Source organism: Zootoca vivipara, chromosome 7 (genome assembly GCF_965207765.1).
Source record: "Zootoca vivipara chromosome 7, rZooViv2.hap1.1, whole genome shotgun sequence".
Classification (NCBI taxonomy): domain Eukaryota; kingdom Metazoa; phylum Chordata; class Lepidosauria; order Squamata; family Lacertidae; genus Zootoca; species Zootoca vivipara.
In genome coordinates this window covers 40224526-40242167 of record NC_142590.1, presented here as the reverse complement: position 1 = coordinate 40242167, position 17642 = coordinate 40224526, and the positions used below count along the sequence as shown (strand labels likewise).

Sequence of the window (17642 nt, the reverse complement as noted above, 5' to 3'; positions counted from 1 at the left end):
TTATGGTTCATGCAATCAAACACAGCATTTGACATTTTACCATCACCCACCACCTAGCATTCCATGTTTATTAGTAAGAGGGATGCTCTGAAGCATCACAGATCCTTAGCCAGAGGATGTCGAACTAAGCAGAGTCTATTAGTTAAATGTTTTAAGTTCCTTTAAAATGCTTGTTGCAGCAGGAAAATAAGCTAACCAAAAGGACAGACAAAAAGACTGCAACCCTTACTTCTCGGCAGACTGCTGGATCAGCGGTGAGATTAGATGGAAACGGATATAAGCTGAAAGAAATGGTTATAATGAGCTATAGCAAACAATGGGGAGCTTTCGTCAGGCTGTTATTTCTCTTTGGGACCTCCTGACCTATGGTTCCCAATATCTTTTAAACAGATGATTAGACCTACCCATTGCTGATTAAATACAATGAAATCTAAAGGGCATGCTAATATACAGCCAGAAAGCTTTTGATTGGCAAGTGGTCTCTCTGAACAGTGAAAAGGAATGGGGTCTGTATGTTGCTGGATAGAAGAAACACAGCTTCCTACCCAGTACAGGAAGGGTGAGTCAGCACCTCTGCCACTGGCTAGCAAAAGGCAGCTGTAGAGCAGTGCCATTCCACAGATCAGTGATTGAAACACTGCCCCAAAATTCCCAACCATGGCAACCAGAGTTAAACATCCCAAGTCCAAACACAATGCTTAGATTAACAACTGAAATGTTTCACATCTTCATTTTCTAAAACTTGACACCAACAAGCTAAGCTATGTAGAACCAGCAAAATGAAAATAACTTGGTGCATTGTGATGCCAATATACTGCCTTGTCTAGTTGAAAAAAGGGATGGAGAGCATGTGGTCCTCCAGATACTGGTGAACTACAGTTCCCATCATTGCTGACCACTGGCCATATTGGCTGGGCTGACAGGGTTTGGATTCTAACAACATCTTGATAGTGACAGGTTCACTACTATTGGTGTAAAGGCTGCTACTGTTCGATTAAAAATGGATATGCAAACACAGAAATTCATTTCAGGAGAAGGATCTCAGCACGAGGATGCATGGACATGTCATTTAATTTTTTTATCTATGTCACTACTGAAACAGATGTTCTAAAGTTGCATCTGGATTCAGTGTAAGAATGTGTGCCTGCCTTATAACAAAAACAAAAAAATAATTTCAAAATAAGCTATATGAAAGGCCCCAAGGAAATAAGTGCAATCTGGAATGTCCTGTGTTTTGTAACCTAGAAGTGTATTAACAAGTTTCATTAAGGTGTTACCTTTAGGGATTTTGAATTTATCATCCTTCTTGTACCACAAGCAGCCTTGTTGGATGCTCCGTATACTGACTGGATATTCTGTCTGTGGGCAGTCAGGAGCCTTCAGATCAAAATCAGTTGCTAAAATTAAGAAGAAGGGGTTACTGTTGCACACCCACATGTCAATGTAACAAGTACATATCAATCTCAAATAAATTATGCAAACTGTATGCTTAAGTGTCAAAGCATCATTGTAAGTACAGTATTGAAGTGTTACTAGCCTAACAGTAACAAATGGATTGCTGATCTGATGCAGCAACATAAATTTCTGATTCTGCTGGATAACATTCCCTAACAGTGCTTTTTTTAAAAAGAAAAATAGGTGCTAGTACTCAACATGAAGATGTTACAGTAAGTGCCACACTTTTTAACAACAAAAAAGAGGTGCTGGTACGGCATACCCTCGAATATCCTCTGGAAAAAGTACTGTTCTTTACTTTTTTTTGAGATACAGCATGACAGAAACCCAACTACATAAATCTGTTGAATTCACTTGTAACTGAAGAGGCAAGCCTTCATTTAGAAAACCTAGGACAGCTTATTTAACAACACGTAAGCAAAATAATCTAGTCACATTCAACCCTATTTTAGGCATGTATGAAGTCACAATTCACTCACCAATGTATCTGTTTTCTTCTGGTGGGTGCAAGTCTGGATTTAATGCAAAGTCACTGGCCCACATATCATTCCAGTATTGATCAATATCTGAAAATTAATGATAAAAGCAGACAAACTTAGTACAACTGAAGCCAATGAAGATGTTCTACTTAGCTGCAGAAAGCTGTATTGACAGGGCAGACAGCTCCTATCCTCTTCCTTCTCTAATGCACACACCAGATTTCCACACTGTAGCAGCAGCAAGGAACTCAGACACCTGATCTAGACATAATCCTTCACCATTCATAGATCCAACATGTCATATTTTGCTAACCATGACAGAAATGTCATCTTCTAACTGCCCTCCAACTCACATCATACCTAACCATTGGTCAGGCTGGCTGGGGCTGGTGGGAGCCAGAATTCACAAACATCTGGAGGGTCACAAATTCACCACCCCTGGCACTGAGGTTCCTTAACCTCACTCCAACACAACACAATGCAGTTCCTTCCATAACCTCCCTCCGCCTCTGGAATTCCTTTGAGGAAGACTCAAAGTTGTTGTACCTTCAACACCATAGTGTGTACCAAACCACTTCTCCTTCAGCTGACACTGAGCTTCATGGGCAGCAGAAAGCAGAATAAGGTTGGCTCGCTGAGGTGTCAGTAGGTTAAGAGCTTCAGTAATGATCTGCAAAGATGAAGGATTCAAATATATTCTTATGTGTCCCTATTTGTGCAAAATTAAGGAGCTTTACTCTACTACTACTTTGTAAGCAGAGCATGAAGGACTGAAAACAAGATTCCCTAATTGGTAGAATTGGTTTCTTAATCACCTCATCTAGTAAGAAGCAAGACCTAAAGAGTGCACTTACTTCTGGTTTGTATTCAAAAAGAAGTTGGTCTCCTGTCAGAATGTCCTCCTTTGGAAACAGCTGCATATTCTCACAAATACTTTCAACATATTCAACTGGGTCAGTCTGTAAAACAAACAGTTGTATTTCACTATCTGATCATTTGAACATTTTCTCCCTTAACCTTACTTCTGGTTAAGCTTAAGGGTGAATCCGGGTTATCAGTTTCCCCACACAATTGTGCCCTGACTTTTGCAGTTGTTTTGTGCCAAGAATCAAGTGGAACTAGTGAAGAATCCTAGATTTCGGCTGCTTTCCAAATGTGCATTGGCAGTTGTGCCAATCTTCTGCAGTAGTCCATTCATTTGATTCCCAGATGCATGACAACTGCAAAAATCAATGTAGATTTTGGACAAGGACAGGAAAGAAAACTTGTTTTTTTGAAATCCCCATTGGGCTCATTAAGAATCAAAGTTAAGAAAAAGAATATAAGTTTCATTCATGTTGGAAAAAGCTATTCATTTGAATGGCTCCTAAACAGGGCTCCAAACTCAAGTTCTTAGTTCTGAAGATTGAAGAAGCACGTCTTCAAAAGCAGTATTAGTTTCCGTAAGCCAAGGTAAAATGATGTGTTATAAAATGGTGTTTGAAAATATTCAAGGTTGAGGAAATACCTGTTCTTGATAATGAAATTCATTAGCTTCAATCTTCTGGATTTCTTCCCAAATTCTGTGGAAGATAACGTATGCTTCTCAATAAATCAGTCACATTTGTCAAGAAAGGAACCATTTCCAGAAACAAGGTTTCAGAACAAACATTTCAAAAGATTCCTTCACCACATGGGGTTGGACTACATGACCCTTATAGTACCTTCCAACTTTACAATTCTATGATTCTAAGGCTATTTCTCAGCAGCCTGACCAACAGGCCAGAGGAAACATTTTGTCATTTCCCATCTTAACATGGGACTGAGGACTGACCCCATTTCCTTTTGCAGCTCTTTAAAAAGATTCATTCTGCTGCTACCACCTCCTAGGTCAGAGGCTGTCTTACTGGCTTCCTATTAGTAAAGAATTATGAATTAATTGTTTTGATATATGAATACTAAGGTTTTATTATGTATCTCTTATGAAACTGATCCGTATTGTTTTTATTAGAAAGATGCCATGGGTAACAACGTACTCTATGTATTTATAAGTTTTTGAGAACCACTTTGAAATGAATTTATATAGAAAAGCAGTATATATAGTAACTAATAATACTTCACATAGAGAGAACGTTTCAGAATAGTGAATTTTCCCCTAAACCAGAGTTTTCCAAATTGTGTGTTGCGACACGTTAGTGTGTTGACTGCTATGCGTAGGTATGTTATGCGAATGCTCCCCCCGCGGCTGGAAATGGGTTTGTTTAACCTCTGGTTTGCTAGTAAGACTGAATTACTGTGTTGTGAAATGATGCATGTCTAAAAAGTGTGTCACCAACATGAAAAGTTTGGAAACCAATTCTTAAATTGTCAACCATCTTAATAGCTAATTTTCCTTGCTTTTTCACGGGGTTGACATTTTAGGGTGACTTCCAATTCCTCCAATTCTTTTTAACAGCCGTTTCCTCCCACCTGCTCCTTCTGCTCACATTTAGGAATAAAGAAAGTTCAGTAACACCGACTGCTCACTAGAATCAGGCCTTCGTTACCTTTGCTCTGGTCCTGTCTGCTGCAACATTTTCAAATACTGGAATACGACATGAACCACCTGAAAATGGAAACAAAGCACATTCAGGTATCTGTCGTCTGCAATAAGCAAGAACAACAAACACTTCAACCTTAGCTCAAATTTACCTCATAGAAATGATTGTAACCTTCATCTGTCAGAGTCACACAAATACTGAAGACAGAGTATGTAGAGTTCTGCTCAAATCCTGTCTCACCGTTTCCTCCATACAATGCAAGAGCCCAGAATCTATCAGAAAACGTTAACACATCAAAGTTAGAGCTATTGATACCGATTTCCAATATATTTCTGGCTTTGTGCAAGAGGAAGCTTTGCCACCCCTACTTTAGCATGCAGAACAAATGACATATTTCAGCTAGTAACCTAGGCAGGGGTAAGCAGCAACGCAGTCCAATCTATGCGAGCAAAGGTTTTGCTTGTATATCTCCCCCCCCCCAGCCCCAATGGAATAAGGAGTTACCGATTTCTGATTTTTCCATCTCCTCACATGATGGAATCACAATATAAGCGAAGGGTAGGCACTTTTCAAAATACTCATGTCAAGTCTATCCAATGTTTATGTTGCACAATATTTGGGTTATAACAAATATATGTTGAACTTGGTCACTAACTAAGCTGACATGTTTCTCAACTGTCTGCATTACGGATGTAATACAAAGGCACATTGCACATATATCTTTTAAATGAGTCAATTAACTATTACAACTATTACAATTGATTTTTTCATACATACTTTTTTCTAAGGAATGAAAGCACACTGCCTTTGCCTTCATGTCCAACCAGCCATGAAATATAGTGAAGAGGTTTGACCCTGAAAAGAGGGGAAAGTTTAAAAATGGAGCTCATAAAACATGCCTTGAAAAGATGAGTTTCCAGCCATTATACAAATCTGCAAGTAAAATAAGCATATCCAAAATGCTGGGATTTAGTGATGATCACATTACAAACTACTACAGCTACCATAAACTACCGTGTTTCTCCGAAAATAAGCCATACTCCAAAAATAAGCAGTTTAATCTTGTAGGTTAAACTGTACCATACTTAATAAAAAAAATAATACATCCCCTGAAAATAAGCCACCGTGTGTTTTTTGGAGGAAAAATAAATATAAGACAGTGTCTTATTTTTGGAGAAACACGGGTATGTGTGGTATTCAGTGGTGCCTGTTTGCCAACAGAAAGGAATCCATCAACAGAACAAGGAAGGGGCCAACTTTTGACAATCGTCTGCTGTACCCACACAAATCTGCTCAGGATTCCCCCAAGCCTCTAGAGCAGATTTAGAGGGAGCACGGACCACTGCAAAGGGATTGTCTAAAATTGCCTCACTCCACATTTTGCTGATGGAGCCCCTTCTACCGTGTTTCCCCTTTTTTAAGACGTAGCCATAATATAAGACATAGCAGGATTTCTAAGCAATTGCGCGATATAAGCCATAACCCGAAAATGAGACATAGTGATAGACCCTTCCCCCCTCCCGCCAGCCAGATTCCCCCCCATAAAAATCTCTCCCCATTTTGCTGTTGCTCCAAAAACATGTATTTCTTTTAAAAGCTTGTAAAAATGCACCGAAGAGCCATAGCTGCTGGTTGCTGCAGCCTCGTGATTTCCCCTCCCATTTCTGTAAGCATTTTTTAAAATACCTGTAAAAGGATTCGAAAATATTTTTTTAGCTAGGCTGTGTGAGCTCTACTTGGTGAAGAGGAGAAAAGTGGCATTTGCGGTGGGGAGGAGATGAAAGCACGAGGAAGAAAAGAGGGGTGATTGAAGACGCTGCCTTCCCATTTAGGGAGAGACACTGTGTGTGCGTCTCTCTCTCTCTCACACACACACACACACACACACGCCACACACACACACAGCCCACCTCTCGCTTCCCCCCACCTTTCCCCCTTTTAAAAGCCTTTTTAAAAGTGAGGATTCTTTTTCCTTTCTATTGCTTATCTGTAGAGCTGCCCCTTTAAGGATTTGTACCAGTACCGGGATCACTGCCGGTGGCACAGTCCTTGCCTTGGGGATAAAGGACTTTTCCCTTCTCGCTGTTTAGGAGCTGCTAAACGCTGCCCTACAACCTACACAAAAGTTAACATTTTGTGGGTAAGAGAAACACTGGTTGTTACGACCAGCAGATTATCTCACCCCGCTTTCCTGCTGGCTCAATTGCTACTTAATTGCTACCATTTACCATCTTAATTGCTGCTCAGCTGGCTTCTTTGTTTTCTACAGTATCTCTTAGCCTGTTCTCAGCCGGTAGCCTCTTTGCTATCAGTGCTACAAAGTGCTACATTGTTGGAACTTTCGCTCTTACTGTAAGTCTTGGGCAGTTGGCTGGCTGGTAGAGATCCTTATTTGCTTTACGTATAGGCTACTGCTACAACTGCATCACACAGATAGATTCCATTATACCAGGCATCCCCAAACTGCAGCCCTCCAGATGTTTTGGCCTACAACTCCCATGATCCCTAGCTAACAGGACCAGTGGTCGGGGAAGATGGGAATGGTAGTCCAAAACATCTGGAGGGGAAGTTTGGGGGTGCCTGCATTATACTGTACTGGTTTAAATTTAAGAAGCTCCAGTGTAGCAGATTGCTATTTAGTGAGAGAGAGAGAGAGAGAGAGAGAGAGAGAGAGAGAGAGAGAGAGAGAGAGAGAGAGTAGCCCTTCGGAGGAGCTCCCTCCCTCACGAAAATCCCAGGGCTGGGGAGAGAGGGCTGGGCCAGCGACGCACCCACCTCCCTTCCCTCAGACTCCCTCTCACGGTGCTTGGTGGTGGCTGCTGCCCATCATTTTCCTTCAGTCAAGAGTCCTGCCCCGCAGGGAGCCAGTGAGCAAGAGGGGCACTGCTCCTGATGTAATAAAAATACCGGTAAGACATTCCCTGAAAATAAGCCACCCAGTGTTTTTTTGAGGAAAAAAAGTTATAAGACGGTGTCTTAAAATGTGGGAAACACGGTATCAGCAGACAGCCACTAGTGGCTGCTTTTTCTTTTATCAACAATTTAATTTGTTCAACTAACTCAGTTTCCTGGTACCCACATGAAAGGGTTCCACCATAACAAGAGTTTAAAATTTACCTGTAATGTTGTTCTTGTGGAGGAAGAGCCCAAGTGATATTTAAAGAGTGTGTTTTTCTGATTGGAACAACTAAAAATAAAGAAATGTTTACTGTAAAATGTAAAAACATGATAATCTGCCTTCATCAACTTTCTCTTAATAATTTCTCTCAAAAAGAAAAGTGCAAAGAGTAGTATTTTAAATTTTCAAAGTTACAAAATTTAGAATGCAATATGTATTCGTAACCATTAGCACTATAGGAATTACTCATTCCAATTACTCACCTCTGTAAAGTTTCTGGAAATCAGGTGTGTCAAAAGGTTCTGTCAGGTGGCTAAAAGTTGGTCTTGGAAAATCACTTTAAGAACAAAAGAAAATGCATCATTGTCCTAATTCAGTTAGGATGATCCCCAAATCACATCACAATCCTGTGTACCAATAACTATTCTGGATATATCCTTCTGTACCCAGCACTCATTGTGGGAACAGTACCAATTCCAGGGACTGGCTCCTCATGTGCTGCAACAGGTGATTATTGTGTTGTATGTCTGGTAGAAAACTATGAACCAGTATGTACAGATTGGGATTAACATGTTCATTAAAAATATTAACGTATTCTTCCATGTATAAGACACCCCCATGTATAAGACGACCCCTATTTTTTTGAACCCAAAATTGAGAAATCAATACTTTAAACATCAAACAGAACAACTTTGTTATTTTATTAAATATTCAAAGAACCAGCACTGGCATAGCAACCCCCACCAAATTTGTGCTAAACCTTCATTCTGTACATGAGAAGAGGAGACCCAAGTCCTAAAGTAGGTTTGAACTAATGACTTCTGATAGTGGAAGCCATGCACGGGGCTTACGCTTGTGCAATGGGGCTTCCTTACCCGCTCCCTGCAAACACCCCTCAAAATTGGTTTTGAGGGTCAGGAGAGCACCCACATCAGTGCATGGGAGGATGAGGGGGTGAATCATTCCATCTGGCCAGTCAAACTATCACCTTAGCATGCTTGTTCAACTCCCCCCAACCCCCAGTCAGGCGTGCTATTCCTTTAAATAAACACCACACAGCAACAGATTCTATATAAATTATGCCATAAATTAGTTTTTATAATTAAGCAGCAATAACAAGCAATGACGTGGAAGGGAAAGAAGAAGAAGCAGGGCTGGAAAGAAGGGCAAAGGGTAAGAAACAGGGAAAGTTTAGGGATGAACAGGGGAAATCATATTTGTGGTCTTCTCATATGACTTGAATGCAAAAACTGTGCATATAACTTCTACTTATACATCTTACTTATGACAAAAATGGTAGAGGGGAAAATATTCTTACTTATTTGGGATCTCTGAGAAGATTTCAATCACCCATTTTTCCAGAGTATCCAAGGTTTCTAGGGAGGAATGGAGAGAGAAAAAGCTCAACAGCCAACTCACTGAAGAAGAAAGGCTTGTTCTCATTAAAACAAAGGTAAGCTGGAGAAACTGTTCATTCTCAAGAACCTAATCAGTTAATTAAATAAGAAGTCCAAACATTTTAAAGTCTATAGGCCAAAAGGTTCAATTCTTTCAGTATACCTAAACTGCACATGCATTTGGCACTTGGATTATTCTGGGGTGTGGCTGCCCCTGGTACAATTCCTGCTTCCTATTATCAGGCATATGTGGCTGCTGAGCTTGCATTCTTACAACCTCCCAAGCTGGTTATATCAGTTAAAACTAACACACAACAAAATTACGGCTGGTCTACGTGATATGGGCCGCACCTAAAAGCTGTATGAACAGCCTCCATGTTAGATGCTTTAGGCAGCATAGAAATATTCCTTGTGACAGCAGCCACATTTAAAGAAGCACCCATGTAGGAGTAGTGTATGTACAGATTAGTCCCTTGGGGCAGGGTTGGGAAGGGAGGGGCAGGTTACTGAGAAAAAGACATCATTAAAATGTCAGTAATGGCAAACAGAAAATTAACATACCAAGTCTGTGTTACTGGAAACTCAGAAAAGACCGTATTTGGCTTCAAGATAAATCATATCCTTGTTTACAAAGTGAAATAAATTATCTAATATTGTGAACTTCATTTAGATAAATAAGGACCAAAAAGAGGGTTAAGTAATGCAACTAATGAAACTTATATGAACTGCTAGGTCCTAAATATAACTACGGTATTTTAAAAGGTGACCAGACACTTTCCTCTAAAAAATAACACCTATTTCAACAAGATGAACTCAGTATTTAAATTCAGAAGTAGAAGATTGAAAATATTTAGCTAGATACATCTAGTATTAATTTTAGTGCAGTCATATGTATAGCTGATTCAGTGGGGCTTACTTTCATTGTACACAATTGCAATCCTACACGTTTTCCTGAGCACAAGTCCCACTATATTCAACAAGACTTACTTCTGACTAGAAATGTAAACTATTGTGGCATTCTTTACATTACAAGCAGATGCAGAAGAGTTTTTATAGCTCTTGAAAGACAATAATCAATGCAGAGTATCACAGTTTGCACCTGTAGCTTCAAATTAACAGATGTTACCTTTAGATTGCACAACTAAAGTCATATAGTGAGCTGCGTAATAGCGCTGCCAGAATTCCCTCAGCCTGGTATAAGTATCAATGTCTTTTTGCTTCGGCTCATGTTTCAGCGTGTCTGCATTACCTGTAAATAATGTTTAAAACCAAGGTTGCTTATTATTAAAAATTTGTATGCTTTTGATCCAAAAGCTTAACAGGGCTCTGCTCTGCTAGTAACAAAACTAGTTACAAAAGTAACTACTAGGAATTCAAAGGCGAAAAATGTTTTCCCCACTGCCCCCAAATTAGTTATAATTAAAACTAATAGTTCTCATAGCAAAAGTCACTAAAACATACTGTGCATTAACAGAGTAATATATATGTATTTTGTCTGAGATCTATCCCAGTTACCCAGCTCATTGTTGCCAGTCCACGTTTTTCCTCCTTCACCCCACTTGCTGAAAAATAAATTTTAAACTGCAACAAAGTGGTATCCCCCTCATCTCGCTATCCTTCCTCTTGCCTGCGTGCCCACTACTGTATGTGCCTTCCTTCCTCCCTGCCCACAGCTTGGAACAAGCTGTGCAGAACATCAACACATAAGCACTTATGGCGGGACTCAAAGAGAATTGGTATGAGAGAGGACAGGAAATCTCTGCAACACCCACATACAAGGTTCAGGATAATCTGTGTGTGAACAGCTTGTGGGAAACAAGTTATGTCATCTTCTCAGTGTACTGCACTAACTTGGCCACATGTGTTCTCTATCACCATACAAGATCCAACAGGTTCTCTGTGCCATTGATGACTAGCCTGCAGGCCACACCTGGCCCACCAACTCACAGGAAGGAGATGAAAGTGCTCTGCCCGATCTTCAGAAAGAAATCTAAGGAGCAGGTAGTGTTTCTATCTCTGCACTGAGATCAGGAGAGAGAAAAAATGCTGGCTATTCTTTAGAGACCTTCCTTGAAGACCAACCAGAGGAAACTTTCATTTAGCCTTTTGGCTAAAACTAGTATCAGCCATTCAATTACCAAGGGAGATGGGTAGCAGGAAAACTACTAAGCACCACATTTTTCCGTCTCTAAGACGCTCCCTATTTTGGGGGACTCAAAATTTAGAAAATAGGGGGATTGAGCTTTTGGGGAGGATTATTTGGGGGGAATGCCGAAAATCGCTCACCCACCAGAAAGCAGCACACAACCACTCACGCCTCTTACAATCTTGGGCTCAAGTGAGCGATTTTCAGCATCTCCCCCCCCCCCCAACAATCAAGTGGCCATTCGCCGCTTAAAAACCCAGCCTCGTACTTCATTCTGCCGGGTGAGCGATTTTCAGCATTGGCCGCTTGATTTGGGGGGGAGGCCCCGAAAATCACACATCCACCAGAACGTAGCACACAGCTGCTCACGCTGCCTGATCGCCGCCATTAATCACGCTGGCGGTGATTGGGGAGCTGATAGGTGGTTTCTGTGACACAAGCGGAAGCAAAAGGTTGTAGTGGGGAGAGACTGATGATTGATTGGTTCCCCGCATCCCCTGACAGAGGCCCCCCAGTGATTTTCATGCGCTCCTTGTGGAGAGGCGAAAGTTTGGGAGGAAGCCACAAGCCTGAACGGTACAGCAGCTGTAAGCAGGCTCCTTTGCCCTGCCCAGGACAGGCGTGGGGCTGTCCCTTTAAGAAGGAGGGTGTCTGGCAAGGCGGTGTCTGGCTGTTTTACGCTCTCTCTCTCTCAGGGCCTGATCAGCCACCTCCCTTTGCCGGATTCGTCGGCCGGTTGGGCTGCCAGCCGTGGGAAGCTGGTGCAGCCCCTCTGCGGCCATGCTCCGGATAGAGCGACCACGCGCTCTGCCCCGGCGGGCTGCTGCAGGTTTCCAGCAGGAGTGCCGCCTCCAGGGAGCACCGTCTCCCTAAACCATTTCAAAATGAGTTAAGTTGTTATAAGAACTTTGTAACTTTAAGACCAGGTACCTAATTTCACTTTTTAACTCTTTCCCCCTTTTTCCTTTGTGTTGTTTTTAGGTGGTATGCCTGAGGGCAGGGCCTGTGTTGCTTTTTATTGCTCTGGGAGCCTTTTCAGCTAGACAACAGGATAAAAACACTTTTAAATAATAATAAATAATACTTACCCCAAAAGAACTTCTTCATGGGATGGCCAGACTTGGCCAGACTTCCAAACAACATCTCTCTTCGGTTTGCATCAGAGGGTCTTGCAAGCTGATATTCTGTTGTTTGTTTAATAGAAAGGTTTTCAGATTCAAACTAATATAGACCTCCAAACCAGCCTTGACTATAGGAATGTAACAAAGCCATGCACATTAAAACGTTCATTTGCTCAAAACAGCACGAACAGATCAGAAGGACTATTGCCAAAACTACTTAACCTGGCTTACTGCTTCTATGCATGGCTTGTGTGTTTATTTTTACATCAAAAAGAACAACACTCAAGACTAGTAAAGGCCCTGCTATAAAGAACCCCGCAGATGCACTGGCTGAAGAGGGTTCGCTCTGACAATGTCAGCCATGTGGTTGATGGAAATGTACACAGAGGCAACCCAAAATCAATCCCAGAAACATGCTGCTCTAAGTGCCTAATGCAGGGTGCTTTTTTATCATCTACAGTACCCTTATGAATGCATAGGACCCAATCAAGAGAATGAGTGGTAAACATAAGTGAACTCCTTTTTGGAAAATGTACTTACTGGATCAATACACAGGTTTTACAATACCTGCTTCTAGTCAACTTAAGTGATGAGATGAGGAATTTTTCCTTTATACATTTTAAGTTGGATACATGTACAGTAATAAGAAAACATCAACAACTTGTCTGTCCATTTTGAAAGATCTACCCTCCTTCCCAAGTTTAAATGAACTTCTGAAAAAGATACTGTGAATCCTTTACTGCAGGTAGTAATCAATTAGAAATTCAAGTTCCTCTGAAAACTTCAGAATGCATCTTATTTGTCTGGCAACCGTTTGGAATCCATGGGCAAATTTGAAAAGCAGAGAAACTGTTGTGGGCATCACATGCAACCCTCAACCAAGTAGACAACAGAATGCTTGGGGAAGGGACCCTGTGGGTGCCAGGGAAGGCCTCTGTGGGCATATGTGTGCCCACAAGTACCACGCTGGTGACCTCTGGGTACGAAAGCATGCATAAATGCCCTGCTTCATGAAAGATGTTGTCAACACTTTTATGTCAAACAAAATTTGTTTTACCCCTAAAAAAACTAAATATAAAGTGACACGAGAAATCAGGATTCTTACCACTATCCACAGCCTCAACTTCCCGATCAATTGCATCACGGATCATTAAAGGGTGAATGAAAAACTGCGCCCACCTGAAACAGAAAAATATTGTAGAGTTATGTTTTTCCAGGCAGTTTGACAGGCTTGCACAAAAATTAGTTTTCAAGTGTACAAGTGTTGCAATTTAAAATATTTACCAAGTTCAAGTTTTAGTAATAACATAAAAAAGTTACTAGTGCCTGTGGTTAAACTTTCTATCCTAAAGCAAAGGCTTAAAATATTTGTTACATTTTTACTCTCAATGGAAATGATGCTTTGATGTGTGTCTTGGTTATCTGCTCTAATAAAAATCTAGACTGGTATGAATTCGATTTTTAATTTTATAACCCAATGTTGGGAGTGAATGATATTTCTTGCCAAAAATGAATTCTTAAGGCAAATGATCCACAAAAGTCTCAGTTCTCAATGTAATTGTACCCCTAGAACTATTTACTTTTAATATCCTTTAAAAATATATCATTCTTCAATGAAGCATATTTTTACTAATATTTACCTGAAGTGGTTCAACCTTTGGGAAGTATCTAGTTCACAGTCAGAGTATACTTACTGAAATCAATAGACTTGTTAAGTCATTACTGCAATCCTAACCAAGTCTACTCAGACGTAAGTCCTATTGAATTCAATGGGGCTTACTCCCAGGTAGGATTGCACCCTAATTTATGCAATTATGGGTCTACTCCGAGTATGACTTAGTGGATACCACCCAAAGTTTTCAAACTACTTGAAAACTGGGGGGGGGGGATCGAAGGCCAAATGCAGTTGCAGCAACTGAAATAAAGAGTAGTAAATCCAGCTTTTTATTCAGAATAATCAAAATACCTATCAAGAGCCTCCTTGAAATATTTCCTCTGTACATCAAACTGAAATATTGTTCGTTCACAGTCTGTTGAAGCATTGTCACTGCCTCCATGTTTCTTCAAAAATGCATCAAAACCATTCTCATCTGGGTATTTTTCACTGCCCATAAAAACCACTGGGGGAAAAATGAAAGTTAAAGAGACAGATGTTAATTCCAATGGGGGAAAATGAAATTCCCCAAGTTCAAAAAGAAGTTTAGGCATGTTAAAGGGAAACAAATGGAAATAACTAGGTGCATACGTTTGACAAACTTTTCTTTATAGATCAACAGGACAACTTCTGGTTTTAAAGATATCTATTGTTATTCTATTGTTATTGTTATTCTGGCGTGCTCTGGTCCATGGGGTCACAAAGAGTCGGACACGACTAAACAACAACATTGTGAATTCTATGAACATATAATATCTAACTTTGCAAATATGCAAGCAGGAAAATAATGCAGCTGGCTCCTACATTGCTGATTTTCACAGTTTTATGTGAAAGAGCTCCACAGATGCAAAACTAGAAAATTTAATTTTTGCTAAAGCACAGCAAGGTCACATTTAACACACAAAAAACATACTGTGTTCCAGAAAATGTGCCAACCCAGGCAGATCTTCAGGGTCAGAGAAACTGCCAACAGCTATACAAAGTGCAGCTGCAGACTGGGAAAAGAAAAACAAGAACAGCATTTTAAGAAAAAAAATTACTATAAGATTACCAAATTGCCCACTATAAAACAATTCTGCAAGGGAATCACCAAAAGTGATGCAAACACTGTTCAATTCTATACAAGACAGAAAACAATCTGAATTGTAAAACTGCAGATGACTTAAGAATCTATATAAGGCAGAGACAAAAGTACAGTAATGCTTTCTTTATGTGAGGGCCAAAAGCCTGTCTCTTCTGCAACTCTGAAGTGAACCTGCCAACTTAACTTATTATGGCAAGACTTCTGAAAAAAAAAATTTTTAACTCTCTTTTGTCAGAGGACTTACTTTGAACTTCTGTTTCATTAACATGTTTTCCTTTGGAATTTATTTGTTATATTGTTTGGGTTTTAGCTAGAATTTTATACACCCTGTAGATGTATTTTTATGAGTTTCCTGTATAGAAATGAATTAAATATCAAAAGTAGCAATGTGTTTTTTGTCCTCTGCACCAAACATGGTCAGTCGTTACATTATTCAAACCATACCTGTTTTTCTGAGCTATTCCTCTTCCTCGTTTCATCTTTCTCTCCTAGCTCTTCTAATTCACTGTCAGGGTCATCAAGATCATCATCATAGCCACATTCATCATCATATCCCTCTTGGTCATCTTCTATTTCTGCTCCAGAATCATCATCTTCATCCGTGCCTTCCTCAGAGTCATCCTCATCCTCTGACACTGCACAAGGGCTACCATCTGGGTTATTCAAGTCCGAAATCAGCAATGCACATAAGCCATTTTGCAGTTTGATGTACCTACAAAGTGACAGGTAATATTATCATCAGGATGATGACCCTTTCCATTGGCTCTTTAATACCTTTGGGGAGGAAATAAAATGGAACATCCCTGTATTTGCCATAACTACTCGGTGCCTCTGCAGTCATTACTATTATTATTATTATTATCATCATCATTATAATTATTATTAATTACCTACCTTTCACCCTGAGGTCTCAGGGCAAGTTACAGCTTTAAAATACAATATTAAAAACAATTTAAAATAACAAGGAACTTGGTTCACATCTAAGGGTTGTATCACAATGAGTAACTTGAGTCTACATTTCAATTGCCTATGGAATATGACTTGGTCATACACTACCCATTAATATTTGCTAAATAGTAATTCTTTCCTTTTTGAACTAATAAAAATATATGCATTTACCTTGGCAATTACATTGTAATACCAGACACAATGCTGCCAGGACTGTTTTGGTGTTAATGAAGTATTCTACATTAAGGCACCTAACAGAGATATAGATATCATAACAATGGGAAAGGAACAAAGTGTTTAGATTCGGAATGTGAGCTGCACCACTGCTTCTTTCATAGGAGATGCTCCTCTCACTTCCTGGGAGAGGTGCCTTAAAGATAATGAGGGCAAAGCTATGCACTCACAGTTCAGCACAGGAAAAAGTGGTAAGAGCAAGGAGAGAGTTACACACAATCCTTACCAATCATTCTGCTTTAAATCATAAGTGTTACCACTCTAAACCCCAATGCAAGAAAAATAAACTTTTATCACAGAAATGCAACTACAGAGCGATGCTCTTCTATTCATCCACGCAAAATCACAGTCAATCACAGCTTTCTATTTAATACTGGAAATTCAGGTTAGACCTTTTCTATCCCTACAGCAGGTTGTTTTCCATATGACAAAGTAGATGTAGCATTTATGTTCATATTCAAGTGCACAGATTTACATTTCACAAGCATAATTACATGGGATGCAATTAAACATTGCACTAATATAAGTGTTTTGTTAGTGCAAGCATTTCTGGTTTCCAAACAAACGAACTCCCCTTTCCTTCCCCTATGCACAGTTCTGGAAGTTCTCCTGACCCTCTTGAGAGGATCTATGGGAGGCACATAGGTGAAGGAGAGACAGAAAGCCTTATTTATTATCATTAAAGTACACTTATATGATTACAAGAGTTTTATATTTAATGGCTGGTGTCAGGGAACTCCCAGAGGGTCCGCTGGAGGAGAGGGAAGGCAGATCGGGTTACAGGGATCTCCAGCCCCTCCTTTCCTCCACCACCTCTTCCAGCCAGGATAGTAGAGAGTGGTCCAATGGGGAGGAAGGAGGGTTGGTCACAAGGCTGGAGAGAGGGGTCAGAGATGGTAGCAGAGAGCCCTCCATATCTACACAGAGGGGTCAAGCGCAAAGAACGTAAGAGGCGCTTGGGGGTCTCCAAGTTCTTATGCTGGGGAAGGAGCGGGAAGGGGGCACTCCCAGATTCTGGAAGTGACTGAGATGGACGTGTTTTAGTTAGCTCTGCACTGTACATAGTATGCACAATAAACATGTAAAAAGCCAGGTTGGAGTCCAGCGTTGTTATTCGTGAGTAACCACCTCACGCCCATATGTAAGAAACAAAAGTCCTTATGAAAGTCCACTCTCTGTAAGCTGAGAAGTGGAACACAACATACTGCTAACGTAATTGGGGAAAGAGTAGGTAATCTCACAGGAAGTTACTGGCTACAATGACCACAAAATATATACCTTATCCCATTTGGTTCTCAAAATGACCATGAGTATGACTTGTCTAAACTCACCCAGTGAATTTAATGCCTGAGTAGGGAACTGAACCAAGTCTTTCTGGTCCAATCTAATTCTCTCATCTAACGCTGGCTCTCTACAATGAGCATCTGCTGGAATTGAGCTGTCAAAGGTGGCAAAGCTATTTTGAGAATACAAAGTACATAGGAACC

At 40.4% G+C, this 17642-nt stretch overlaps 1 protein-coding gene across 1 annotated transcript in view; it reads right to left on the bottom strand.

Moving 5' to 3' along the window:
- The window catches only part of NRDC (nardilysin convertase), a 32289-nt gene that overhangs the window by 13175 nt on the left and 1472 nt on the right, over positions 1 to 17642 (bottom strand). Inside the window, exons 2-19 of the mRNA XM_035122697.3 lie at positions 15418 to 15685; positions 14803 to 14884; positions 14202 to 14355; positions 13341 to 13414; positions 12203 to 12298; positions 10095 to 10217; positions 8890 to 8947; positions 7835 to 7908; positions 7571 to 7640; positions 5231 to 5308; positions 4605 to 4725; positions 4460 to 4518; positions 3442 to 3496; positions 2789 to 2893; positions 2481 to 2604; positions 1935 to 2021; positions 1278 to 1397; positions 230 to 281 (exon numbers count right to left, since the gene is read on the bottom strand). Coding sequence (XP_034978588.2) covers positions 230 to 281; positions 1278 to 1397; positions 1935 to 2021; positions 2481 to 2604; positions 2789 to 2893; positions 3442 to 3496; positions 4460 to 4518; positions 4605 to 4725; positions 5231 to 5308; positions 7571 to 7640; positions 7835 to 7908; positions 8890 to 8947; positions 10095 to 10217; positions 12203 to 12298; positions 13341 to 13414; positions 14202 to 14355; positions 14803 to 14884; positions 15418 to 15685 — 1800 coding nt within the window. The remainder of the gene's footprint in view (positions 1 to 229; positions 282 to 1277; positions 1398 to 1934; positions 2022 to 2480; positions 2605 to 2788; positions 2894 to 3441; positions 3497 to 4459; positions 4519 to 4604; positions 4726 to 5230; positions 5309 to 7570; positions 7641 to 7834; positions 7909 to 8889; positions 8948 to 10094; positions 10218 to 12202; positions 12299 to 13340; positions 13415 to 14201; positions 14356 to 14802; positions 14885 to 15417; positions 15686 to 17642) is intronic.